The sequence below is a fragment of the Hippocampus guttulatus genome, chromosome 5 (genome assembly GCF_054856545.1).
Source record: "Hippocampus guttulatus isolate MCC_2025c chromosome 5, RoL_Hgut_1.0, whole genome shotgun sequence".
Classification (NCBI taxonomy): Eukaryota; Metazoa; Chordata; class Actinopteri; order Syngnathiformes; family Syngnathidae; genus Hippocampus; species Hippocampus guttulatus.
Genome location: NC_141265.1, coordinates 20247848 through 20260298, shown reverse-complemented (window position 1 = coordinate 20260298; position 12451 = coordinate 20247848). Strand labels below are relative to the sequence as shown.

General features: G+C 41.0%; 2 protein-coding genes across 8 annotated transcripts in view; one reads left to right on the top strand and one right to left on the bottom strand.

Moving 5' to 3' along the window:
* The first annotated feature begins 428 nt into the window (after nucleotides 1-428).
* Nucleotides 429-2408, top strand: arl6ip4 (ADP-ribosylation factor-like 6 interacting protein 4). The gene is made up of 5 exons (XM_086110605.1): nucleotides 429-700; nucleotides 778-1134; nucleotides 1461-1578; nucleotides 1655-1724; nucleotides 1847-2408. Exons 1-5 carry the CDS (start codon nucleotides 547-549, stop codon nucleotides 1901-1903), a joined length of 756 nt encoding a protein of 251 aa, XP_085966731.1. The 5' UTR covers nucleotides 429-546; the 3' UTR covers nucleotides 1904-2408.
* A 1778-nt stretch (nucleotides 2409-4186) lies between these two features.
* LOC147205409 (membrane-associated phosphatidylinositol transfer protein 2-like) overlaps nucleotides 4187-12451 on the bottom strand; it is a 46136-nt gene continuing 37871 nt past the window's right edge. For all 7 annotated transcript variants that reach the window (XM_086110592.1, XM_086110591.1, XM_086110598.1 and 4 more), the window contains one exon: nucleotides 4187-12146. In XM_086110592.1, coding sequence (XP_085966718.1) covers nucleotides 11763-12146 — 384 coding nt within the window. In that variant the 3' untranslated portion in view covers nucleotides 4187-11762. The remainder of the gene's footprint in view (nucleotides 12147-12451) is intronic.

Here is a 12451-nt window from a genome sequence, read left to right as displayed (position 1 = left end):
TTTGATCAACAAATTGCCTCTCAACTGTTTTTGCAAACAACTACAAAAAATAATTGATGTGAAGTTCCCCAACTCCCCAACAGTTGCACAACACTGACCTACACGTTTAAAGAGCAGTTATTACAACATTTCTTTGTCCTTGCTAATTGCTTTCTGGGTAAATAAAGTGAAATTGGGACAGGTTGGTGTTGAAATCTTTTGATAAAAAGGAAAGCAGTGTGGCGTGTTGAAGGATAGTTGCTTTGCAGGAGGATCCATGAAAGTGTTGGGGGGGGGGGGGAAGGAGTGAGCTGAGGACGTGAAAATGGGTAGAATGCAGTGCGTCTATGTGTGCGTGTGAGAGAGAGACGAGGTCTTTCGGTAGTAATTGAGAACTTTTATACGTATCCTTTATATTCAGGTGGGAACTAAAAGCAGCTGAAGGAATTGCCTGTCGGAAACAAATAGCTGGCGGACCAGCCATTAACATCCCTGCAGTGGACAATCAACTCCTATAATGGGTGGTCATTATCTCGGTTGACATATCAAGACACTACATAAACGGAAATGGACCGAAGCAGATCCCCGAAAAGAAGCGGAAAAGTGGAGAAAAATGTGAAAGAAAAGAAACGACGACGGTCTCCGTCCTCCTCTTCCTCATCGTCGTCTTCCAGCAGCAGAAGTCGGAGCAAATCGAAGAAAAAGTCACACAAAAGTCAAGGTTAGTACCACACAAACGCGGCACAATGGTAACAAAACACTTTATTCGGGGGGAACTGACTCTGTTCATGCCGTCAGGTGTAAAAACACAAAAGAAAAAGAGAAGACGAAGCTCCTCTTCATCTTCCTCTTCCTCGTCCTCCTCCTCGTCGTCGTCTTCTCCGTCGTCTGGTGATGAAACGAAGAAAAAAAAGAAGAAGAAAGCCAAGAAGAAGTCAAAGAAGAAGCAGGCCAAGCTGAAAAAGCGGCGCAAGAAGGAGAAGAAAAAGAAGCTGAAGAAGAGCAAAGTGGAGGAGGAGAAGAAGACGACGAAGGTGGACGATATACAGAAGAGGCTGATGCAGCTCGCTGAGCCGCTTAGCATACCTCCACCCAAACCTTCCTCCTCGCTGGAGCTTTGGCAGAGCGACGAAGGCGGTGTCGAGCTCGGCCCAGGTGACCCGTAACAACACAACTAAATCATTTGATCCGGGAGAGCAATCATTTGTAGCGAGGCAGAAATCAAGGAGCGCAGGCATTTGCTCAAAGGATGGCAATTGTTGGTTGTTAGGCAGAATTTCTGCGAGCATAATCATTTGTTCAAGGGAGCGCAGTTATTAGTCTTGGGGCAAAATTCAAGGACGAAAATGATGATTTATTTTTTATTGGAACAGAATTATTGGTTGGGATCATTGGGTTCAGGAAGAAATCGTTTTGTTGCTAGGTAGAATTCAGGGAGCACAATGGTAAGTCTCTTGTGTGTTGGTTTGTGATGTGCGCAGTGATGACGGATGAGCAGAAGTCCCGGCTGGCCACCAGGAGGCCTCTGACCAAGGAGGAATACGACGCCCGGCAGAGCGTCATCCGTAGAGTGGTCGATCCCGAAACTGGGCGCACCAGGTGAGGCGTTAGCTGTTGTGTTGTTCTTGTTCACCTCTGAAGCTAAACTACAAGAAGGTGATGTGCACTCCTTCAGACTTGTGCGAGGTGAGGGTGAGATCATCGAGGAGATCGTAAGCAGGGAGAAACACAAAGACATCAACAAGGTAATACACAAGAATACACAAAACATGTTTCAAAAATACCAGCAGTGAGAAATTACATCTCTTTGTTTGTGATTGTGATTTTTTGGGGGGGTGTGGGGTTGTTGTTTTTTTTTTCCACGTAGCAAGCCACCAAGGGAGACGGCAGCTCCTTCCAGAGAATGCTGGGGCTCAACAGATAGGCACTCGAGGCCATGCTTGGGCACACTTGGAGATAAAAAGCGTACGGAAGATGTCTATATATTTGAGATAAAAGGCATACTTTTTTTTTCCAGATTGAAAAAACAAAATTAAGAATAAAAAACCATGCAGTGTGACAAAAAGGTTTTAGTTTAGTTTAGTTAGCTCAAAAGTCGGACATTTTCAAGAAAAATTTGAATTATTTTTTTCTGCTGAATATTTTTGAGAAGTTGAACGTTTTTGCGGAAAAAGGCAAACATTATCAAGATAAAATGTTTTTAATAAAGTCGAATATTTTCAAGAGAAAAAATGTTGTCATGAAAAACATTTTTTTAGACACACTTTCAAGCAAGAAGTCCTGATGTTTGTAGGAAAAAGTCAATTTATTTGTTGAAGAATTATGTTTTCATGAAAACGTTTTTTTAAAAAGTAGTTTTTTTTTGTGGGGCTGGGTCTCCAAGAGAAGAAAATGCAACTTAACAAATAAACAAAAGTTGTATATCTTCACCAGAAGTAATACATTTTTATTTAAAAAAAAGATTAATATTATTTTTGGAAAAAGTTGAGTATTTTTTCTGTCTATTGGGGATACATGGCAGTCATCTGCACCAGGACACTTCTTAATTCTCTCGATTATGCATTTCACTTTTTTTAAAACTTCAAATTGTATTTACCGTAGTTAGTTTTTGCTAATGAGGTAAATACTAAAATCTTTGGTTGTAAACTCTGCCTGATCTTGTGACTGTTCTTTTCACATCCAAAACATCTTGTCTTGGAATATAAATTTAAATGAGTGTGAATAGAGGACAAAATATGACACAATGCATTTCTGTTGTTTATACACTGCAAAAAAACGGAATATACTTTAAGCCGTTTACCCATCAACACACACGTCCCGGTTTTAATTATTTTTGTCACCAATGGTCGCGAATTCAATTGAAAGCCCTTCCGCTCCGAATGCAGCCAGGAACCTGATGATGATGCTGATGATGAACACACAGGTGAAAAGAAGTATCTGCTTGTTTGTCACGTTTATGGATGCAACTGTGTGTACGCGTTGCGTTGTGTAATGTGCCCCACCATCTGTTCGATCCTTTCTACACAATGTACGGACGGGGTGGTTTGGATAAAAACGAATGAATTTCAGCAAATTAATTTTGCTAAAATGGACTGTCTATCCCCCTCCCCCTCCAAGGAAAACCAAGCGGATATACAAGAACAGGGATAAGATTAAGATGAAGTTAAATCGTCAAAAAAATTAATCATACGCAAAATGAAGTTCCCCTGTACTTCTTGTCTCTCATGAGTCAGTCAGAGTTTGTATGTGTTATTGAATGTCCTACCATATAAAATGGCTGGCTGGGCAAGTTTTGTTTTTCCCCATTAGCGGTCATTTTGATTGTGAAGTCCTCCAGATATTTGAAATATTTTACAAAATATTTAATAACTGGGCGGCCCGGTAGTCCAGTGGTTAGCACGTCGGCTTCACAGTGCAGAGGTACCGGGTTCGATTCCAGCTCCGGCCTCCCTGTGTGGAGTTTGCATGTTCTCCCCGGGCTTGCGTGGGTTTTCTCCGGGTGCTCCGGTTTCCTCCCACATTCCAAAAACATGCATGGCAGGCTGATTGGACGCTCTAAATTGTCCCAAGGTGTGAGTGTGGGTGTGGATGGTTGTTCGTCTCTGTGTGCCCTGCGATTGGCTGGCAACCGATTCAGGGTGTCCCCCGCCTACTGCCCGAAGACGGCTGGGATAGGCTCCAGCACCCCCCGCGACCCGAGTGAGGATAAGCGGTTCGGAAAATGGATGGATGGATTTAATAACAGTGTCGAGAATGAAATTGTATATTTTCTAGAGGTCAAAAATGTTTTTGAGAACGTCATTTCCAACAAGTCATATATTTTCAAAATAAGTCATTTGTTTTCATGAAGTCGTACATTTTTCAGAAAAATTAAAAAAGGGATACATTTAAAAGAAAAAAAACAAAGTCCTAATCTAAATAAATTGTTTTTGTGAAAGCCGCGGTTTTAGAAAATTCATATTTATATATAAAATGTTACATGACAAGTTGATGGCATTTTTGAGAAAAAAAGTTGGACTATTTTAAAGATAAATCATGCATTTTCCAAAAGTCGGTTTTTGGGGAAAAAATTAAGTCAAGAAAAAAGTCATTTTGCGAAATGTATATTTTCGTGAATGGTTCGAGTGTTGTACATTCTACCAAAAAGTGTATTTTTGAGAAAAAAGTGTAACATTTCAAGAAAAAAAGCCCAGAATATTTGCAAGTGTATTTTTCAGAAAATAAGAGCTTTTTATCCAACCCCTCACAAAATAATCCAACATTCCATGTCCAAGTGTTTTTGACATTGTGTCATCGCGATACAGTACAGCAAGTTTCATTCAAATCAAAATCTGCTTGGTTACATTTTGCAATTGTTGGGGGGGGGGGGTGATTTGGCAAGAAATGACCCAGAAAAGTAATTTTTATTTTTTTTGAGGGGAAAAAATGTCCTATTAACAAGGAAAGAAAGTAGTACATTTTCTGAAAGGAAAGCATAATTTTCGGGAAAAATGTCTCTTTTGAGAAGAAAGTTTTCCCTTTTTTGAGGAAAAAGGTAAACATTTTCAGACATAGGCAGACATGAAAAAAAAAGTCCTTTGGTTGTTTATAGCAAAGTATGCTATCATTTTAATGGTCCGGCCCACTTGACATCTACCGAGGCCGTATGTGCCCCACCATGTGAAATGAGTTTGACACCAGTGATGTATATAGTAAGGCGTTTTTAGCCGAAAAAAACAACCATGTACAGAAAGGCGTTTTTAGCCGAAACACCCCCCCGACCATTTACAGTAAGATGTTTTTAGCCGAAAAAAACCCGACCATATATAGTAAGGCGTTTTTGGACGAAATTTTTAGCCGAAAAAAACGACCATGTATAGGAAGGCCTTTTTGGACGAAAAAAACGACCATGTTTAGTAAGGCGTTTTTTGCCCAAAAAAACGACCACGTATAGTAAGGCCTTTTTATCCGAAAAAAACCACCATGTATCGTGAGGCGTTTTTGGACGAAATTTTTAGCCGAAAAAAACGACCATGTATAGTAAGGCCTTTTTGGACGAAAAAAACGACAGTGTATAGGAAGGCGTTTTTAGCCGAAAAAAAACGACCACGTATAGTAAGGCGTTTTTAGCCGAAAAAACCGGGCCTGCGTGGGTTTTCTCCGGGTGCTCCGGTTTCCTCCCACATTCCAAAAACATGCATGTCAGGCTGATTGGACGCTCTAAATTGTCCCTAGGTGTGAGTGTGGGCGTGGATGGTTGTTCGTCTCTGTGTGCCCTGCGATTGGCTGGCGACTGATTCAGGGTGTCCCCCGCCTACTGCCCGGAGACGGCTGGGATAGGCTCCAGCACCCCCCGCGACCCTAGTGAGGATCAAGCGGTTCGGAAAATGGATGGATGGATGGAAAACAACCATGTACAGAAAGGCGTTTTTAGCCGAAAAAAACAACAATGTGCAGTAAGGTGTTTTTAGCTGAAAAAAACCCGACCATATATATAGTAAGGCGTTTTTAGCCGAACCCCCCCCCGACCATGTATAGTAAGATGTTTTTATCCAAAAAAACCCACCATGTATCGTAAGGCGTTTTTGGACGAAATTTTTAGCCGAAAAAAACGACCATGTATAGGAAGGCCTTTTTGGACGAAAAAAACGACCATGTATAGTAAGGCATTTTTGGACAAAATTTTTAGCCCAAAAAAACGACCATGTATAGTAAGGCCTTTTTGGACGAAAAAAACGACCATGTATAGTAAGGCGTTTTTTGACGAAATTTTTAGCTGAAAAAAACGACCATGTATAGTAAGGCCTTTTTGGATGAAAAAAAACGACCATGTATAGTAAGGCGTTTTTAGCCCAAAAAAAAAACGACCACGTATAGCAAGGCCTTTTTATCCGAAAAAAACCACCATGTATAGTAAGATGTTTTTAGCCGAAAAAAACCCGACCATGTATAGTAAGGCGTTTTTGGACGAAATTTTTAGCCGAAAAAAACGACCATGTATAGTAAGGCGTTTTTAGCCGAAAAAAACGACAGTGTATAGTAAGGCATTTTTGGACGAAAAAAACGACCATGTATAGTAAGGCATTTTTGGACAAAATTTTTAGCCGAAAAAAACGACCATGTATGTAAGGCCTTTTTGGACGAAAAAAACGACCATGTATAGTAAGGCATTTTTGGACAAAATTTTTAACCGAAAAAAACGACCATGTGTCGTAAGGCGTTTTTAGCCGAAAAAAAAGACCATGTATAGTAAGGCGTTTTTAGCCGAAAAAAAAAAAACGACCACGTATAGTAAGGTGTTTTCAGCCTAAAAAAACGACCATGAACAGTAAGGCGTTTTAACAAAAAAAAACGACCATGTATAGTAAGGTGTTTTTAGCCCAAAAAAAAAACGACCATGTTATATATAGTAAGGCGTTTTTAGCCGAAAAAAAATGACCATGTATAGTAAGGCATTTTTGGATGAAATTTTTAGCCGAAAAAAACGACCATGAATAGTAAGGTGTTTTTTCGTCCAAAATGCCTTACTATATACATGGTCGGTTTTTTTTTAGGCTAAAAACGCCTTACTGTTCATGGTCGTTTTTTTAGGCTGAAAATGCCTTACTATACATGGTCGTTTTTTCCGGCTAAAAACGCCTTACGACACATGGTCGTTTTTTTCGGCTAAAAATGCCTTACTATACATGGTCGTTTTTTTCGTCGAAAAACTCCTTATTATACATGGTCTTTTTTTTTTTGGGCTAAAAACACCTTACTATACATGGTCGGTTTTTTTTTTGTTAAAACGCCTTACTGTTCATGGTCGTTTTTTTAGGCTGAAAATGCCTTACTATACATGGTCGTTTTTTTTTTTTTTTTAAACGCCTTACAGTTCATGGTCCTTTTTTTTCGTCTCAAAACGCCTTACTATACATGGTCGTTTTTTTTTTTTTGTTAAAACACCTTACTATTCATGGTCGTTTTTTCGGCTAAAAACGGCTCATCGTTCACTTCAAAGAGTGCCTCTTTGTACCGGCTCGTTCGCGACCGACACATCACACTTGTGAAAATGTAGGTGATTGAACAGTCAGAGCTGCTGCCAAAAAGAACCCTTTCTGCACTGAAATACAATGAAATTAATTTTGATTCAGTTTGCTGCAATACAAACCGGATATTTCATACTTGACCATGAAGTTAATTTAAAACTTAGTACCTCAATTCAAAAACAAAATCTGACGTTGAAAAAAACGTCGTTTTGTATTTGTAAGACTGAATATGAAAATAAACAGAATTTAATTTTCAGTGAGGATCAAATACAGTTTTAAAGAAAAAAAATTCTTCAATTTTCAAATTCAGATTGTACAATTCAGATTCAGTTATTCAATATGATTCAGAGTAAAATATACAAGTCCATCCATTATCCGAGCCACTGACCTTCAATTCACGTAATTCAAATTCAGTATAAACTATTTAAAAGTAATTCACGTTTAGTTTTTGATGGCAAATATTCCGCCCCACAGCGTCACACGTAGTTTAGTTGTAAAGTGTAAAGTGTTGTAGTTGTAAAGTGTCCTAGAGTGTCTTGAAAGATGCTTATAAAGGAAATGTATTATTATTATTATTATTGTAAGAAATTTCAGGGGTTATTTTTACTGACTATTCATTGTTCATGACATGTACAAATGTTTGTTTTCCTAACACACTGTCCATTCTTGTTTTCTTACAGTTCTTACAGCTGCTGTGAGACCTAACAGCCTAACATCTTGGGCCTCAGACCAGGAAATTGATGTCACAATCAAAAGATGGCTACATCTGGCTCCTGATCGGGATGGTGACAGGAAGGAGAGCATGAGAAGAAAAGAGGACATGGAGAGCCCAACAATTTGATGGACAGAAAAATACCGTTCAAGAGTAAGCTGCATCCCAATTTGGACTTTGTGTTCACTGTTAAATAAAGAAAAGTGCATTTTTCCAGTGTATGTGGAGTTATATGTGAGGTTCACAAATTATGACAATAAACATATTTTTAGAACAGTCGTTTTTGAGACTTTTTTTTTAATGTGGGTCAAATATGGCTCATGAAAGATGTGGCTTCGTTGAGGTTGAATTCAGGCTGATATCAGGAACCTGTTCTGACCCAGCGTCGGGGCCGGAGTAGGGCCAGATATGGTTTTACAATGCGGCTCAGATCTGGGCCGAATGCGGCCCGCATCATGGATGCCAGACGTGGGCCACTGCAGGACCGTCATTCATTGAGGTATGTGGGTCGAGTGTATGTGCCGTGTCTGCCCCAGAGCTGGGCCAGACCAATTTTGCTGACTGGGCATTTCCCAGAGTTCCCAAATAGCTTTCCGCAAAGATTACGAATAAAATAAGAATAAATAGAACATGAGTGTGACTGACAAGAAAACAATGGTCGTCATATCATCATAAGGATGGCAAACTAAAAACAAATGAAAATATTGTGCCAGGCGACACTAAAACAAGCTAAGAAAAAAAAGATGATTTTGCTCCACTGAAACCAACATAAAATTCCAAAAGTGAAGAATAAAGAAGACACTTTCGAGTGGAGCAGAAAGCACTCGTGCATACCAAGAGTCGGCGTATTTATCTTATCATCGATATCACAAGAATCATGTACAAACATTTGGGGCTGGAGGCGCCCGTACACACTACGCGGTTCCCGCTCGACTTTTGACAACTTTGGCACATTCGCGAGTTCGTCGACTCGTGAAACGCTTCCCCCAGCAGATGTTCAAGAAAAGTCCCATCTTTTCCACAAAAATAGGACAACATTTTCCAAGTGGTGGTTTTGGAGAGAGGAAAAGAAGGGATATTTTGAAGGTCGCAATCTTACCAGGTTAAAAGTGAGGTCTGCTGTACTTTCAAGGAAAAAAGATTTTCCAGAAGAAGTTCGTGTTGGAAAAAAAATCCAATATTTGCAAGAATTTTTCGGGACTGTTTGTTTTGAGAGAAAAGTCAGACTTTTTCAAGATAAAGTCATGTTATGAAATTAAACTTGCAGGTTTTCTGAAAAAAAAGTTCTATCTTTCAGAAAAACTGTAATTTTACGAGAATAACGTCGCAGTTTTATAACATTAGTTGTACACTGTGTCCGGAAAAGCCAATATTTTTGATCAAAAGTCATAATCTTGCAAGATAGTTTTGTATTCTTGATTTAAAAAAAAGTAACTTCTTGAGATTACTTCTTCCTTTTTTTTAGAAAAAAATTAGATCAAAATGTGATGTTTTTGAGACAAAAAGTTTTAAAATGGTCTTCAAAATCAACAAGTCTTATGATTCCAAAATTAAAAAAAAAATCTTTTGCATTAAAAAGCAGCCTTTCCTTCCCAAACTTTTTGTTTGAAAAGCTACTTTTTTTCCCCCTGGAAAATAGATTCCAATAATATTACAACAAAAATCTCATATGGTGTGATTTTTGTGTCAGTGAAGCCCAAATACTCCTTCCAAGTGTGACAGTGGGAAAAAAAACATGAGCAGGTTGCTGCGCAGTTAAAGGGTCCTTGACTTCCAAGACGTGACGGGGATTTTTGTGGGGGCCGCTTGGGTGGAAATGGACACGAAATCCAGTTTTCTTCTCTGAATCCATCCCACATGAAGTCTGCGTTCTGCTTGCAAGTTTGGAGAAAAACTTTACAGCACTTTGGACCCGGTGGGATCCCAAAAAGGGGGGGGGGGGGATCCATGATTGAAGTGCAGAACCTGAAGAGAGTACATCAATTCGCCGCATGCTTGCCAATGCTCCATCTTGTGCTCTTCCTAGATGACGTCACAAAAACAGCGCCGAGGAAGCGGTGAAACATCTTCGCTCAGAGATGAGCTTTGTCTGGTCGGGAGGAGCCGAGTTCAGCCTGCTTTACCGTATGTACACAAATCATATCCTCACACCCTTTATTTGGGTGGGGGGTAAAATATGGTGGGAAATGTTCTTAATGCGTTTTTGTGGTATATTTACCATTTCAATACAGACACCCCCTCCAAAAAAAAAACCCACACAAGTAAATGACGCCCCCCCCCCCGGAAAACAACCAGAATTGCCTTTAGATGCTACAAGATGGCGCCATGGCAAGCATACATCCACATTTAGCCACAAATGAAAAAGTACACACGGCTCATGTTCAAGTAATGACAGCAAAAAATATTTCACAACTAGTTATTACCGTCAATGTACAATTCATATGATTAATGTCGATGTCTTTATTTTACAGTTCGAGTTGCAAAAAAAATTATGAACTCTTTGGAATGACCGAGATTTCTGAATAAATTGGGTTTGGAAAGAGGGATGGTCCAAAATGTCTCCTGACCGTTGTGCAGGTCTGATCTGCGACGACAGCAAATGTTTTCTTGAAAACTCTGCGTTTGTCGATTGTGACTTCGATGAAGATCACAACACATTTTGTGACTTAATTGATGCGTTCCAAAGGGTTCACATACTTTTTCTTGCAGCTGTATTTATTTTGCCTCTGTCTCTTTTTTTTCCTCAATGCGTGTTGCTGATTTGTATTTATATATATTTTTTGTCCTTGCAACAAACGCAAGATCTTCCTTTGGCGGAGATTTGGCGCCACCTTGTGGCGTTTTAGAAAGAGTACAAAAACGGTGATGAGGCCAAATAGAGAATGGGTATAGGCTCCATCTCAAAAATATCTGCGATGAGGAGAATTTGCTCTCATACTATACGGTGAATCCGCAGGAAATCACAATTGTAGATCATGTTTGATGGGGTTTTACAGTGGACAGGCAAGTCCAAATTTAGAGATGCGTGTCTTCAGTGTAGCACCACGTCATGCGACAACATGCCAGGCGGCACTGAGCTCCGATGGAAGACTTGCGGCCAATTTAAAAGCAAGAAGGCAGAGAAGGTCCCCAATCCCGAAGCCGTTGTTCCTACAGAGCAGAGTGAATACATGCTTGTATTGTTGGACCTCCGTTAGTATGTGTTGCTGCTCCGCATGTGTTCACATTGCAATTGCTTTAAGGTTTATAAACGGTGTTTGTGTGCGTGCGTGTATCTCTCTATCTCTGTATAGATCAATCTCTCTCTCTAAGATCTATATGTCTCAGTTAGCTTGTCTAAGGGATTTTGCATTATATGTTAGCATTGAGCTAATGGGCTTTCTTGAAATAAAATTGGTTTTGAGGGACATTTCAGTGGTTACTTATCCAGTACAAATCTTCTTGTTTCTTGTGTGTTTTAGAGTGAACGTCAGCTGGGAGTGACAAACAGCCCGAAACAAGCAGACTTAGCTTATTTGGAGAACCACGCAAACAAGTGAGTCTTCTTTTGGTTTACTTAAAGCGGACATGTCCAGCTCCGGGCCTGGAGGGCCACTGTCCTGCCTGTTTTCCAGCTCTCCCACCTACAACACACCTGATTCAGATGATCAGCTCATCAGCCAGCTCTGAAGCAGCATTAGAACGATCCTGATGATTTGAATCAGGTGTGTTGCTCCTGGGAGAGCTGCAAAACAAGCAGGACAGCGGCCCTCCAGGACCGGCTTTGGACACCCCTGACTTAAAGTGATACGTTGACTCTCGTTTTTTTTGTGGGGGGCAAGAAAATAGGCACTAAGGAATACTTTCAAAAGCGTGGCTTTAAGTTGGAAAGGTTTAATGAGTTGAAATGATTCTTAAGTGTGCGGAAGGACTAAAATCAAATTTAAAAAAGTTTGTAATGTATCCCTGTGAGAAACGAGTGTTCAATGTAAAGGCAATTTTTTTTTTTGGGGGGGGGGTGGCGTCAATTACTGGCCTTTTTTGTTTTTTTTCTTCAGGCGTCCTTTATCTGTATAGCCGCCTCCTCATTTGGGGCTGAGGAGCCCGGCCTCCATTTTGGTACTGCTGCTGCGCCCCCAGCATCCCGCCGTGATGCTCATGCTGCGCTGTGCGGCCCCCTGCCCCTGCCCGTGGCCGTGGGCGGTTCCGCGCTCGCCGTCCGACTGGCTCTGTGTGCGCTCGGGGCGGCAGTGGATGGCGCCCACGCCGCCTGCCGTGGGTGAGCTGGTCGCGGGCTGCGAGGAGATGGTGCGCAGCAGGTGGTTGCGTTTGCGCAGGAAGTCGCTGTTGGCGCCCAGGCCGAAGCTGCCTTTACGCAGGACCATGCGGGTGCTGCCAGACTTGGCCGGGCGCGAGCGGTGGTTGTGCTCCAGCTGGGACAGGTGTGACGCGTAGCCCTCCGTGATGAACTGTCGGCACAAAAAATATCTTGTCACGCAAGTCGTGGAACGCCGGTATTCCTCGCACAGTAGAAGTACACGCAAGACAATTTTGTCATGCGCATGCGGAAGAGGATTGTTAACCTAACAGTGTAATCGCCTAAACCGGTGGTCCCCAATCACCACGCCGGCATGCGGCCACCACGGGCAGCGCAAATGAAAGCATCAAAAAACTTAACAGTACTTTCAGTTTATGATCTGAAGCTGAAAAATATTTTATTTTGAAAAGTGACTAGACCCCAGTGTCAAGATAGGACTTTAATTGTCTTGGCCAG

Coding starts and splice junctions, on each gene's coding strand:
- arl6ip4 (XM_086110605.1), top strand. CDS start 547: ATGGACCGAAGCAGATCCCCGAAAAGAAGCGGAAAAGTGGAGAAAAAT. Junction 1,135..1,460: donor CGGTGTCGAGCTCGGCCCAG/GTGACCCGTAAC, acceptor TGATGTGCGCAG/TGATGACGGATGAGCAGAAG. Junction 1,579..1,654: donor CCCGAAACTGGGCGCACCAG/GTGAGGCGTTAG, acceptor GCACTCCTTCAG/ACTTGTGCGAGGTGAGGGTG.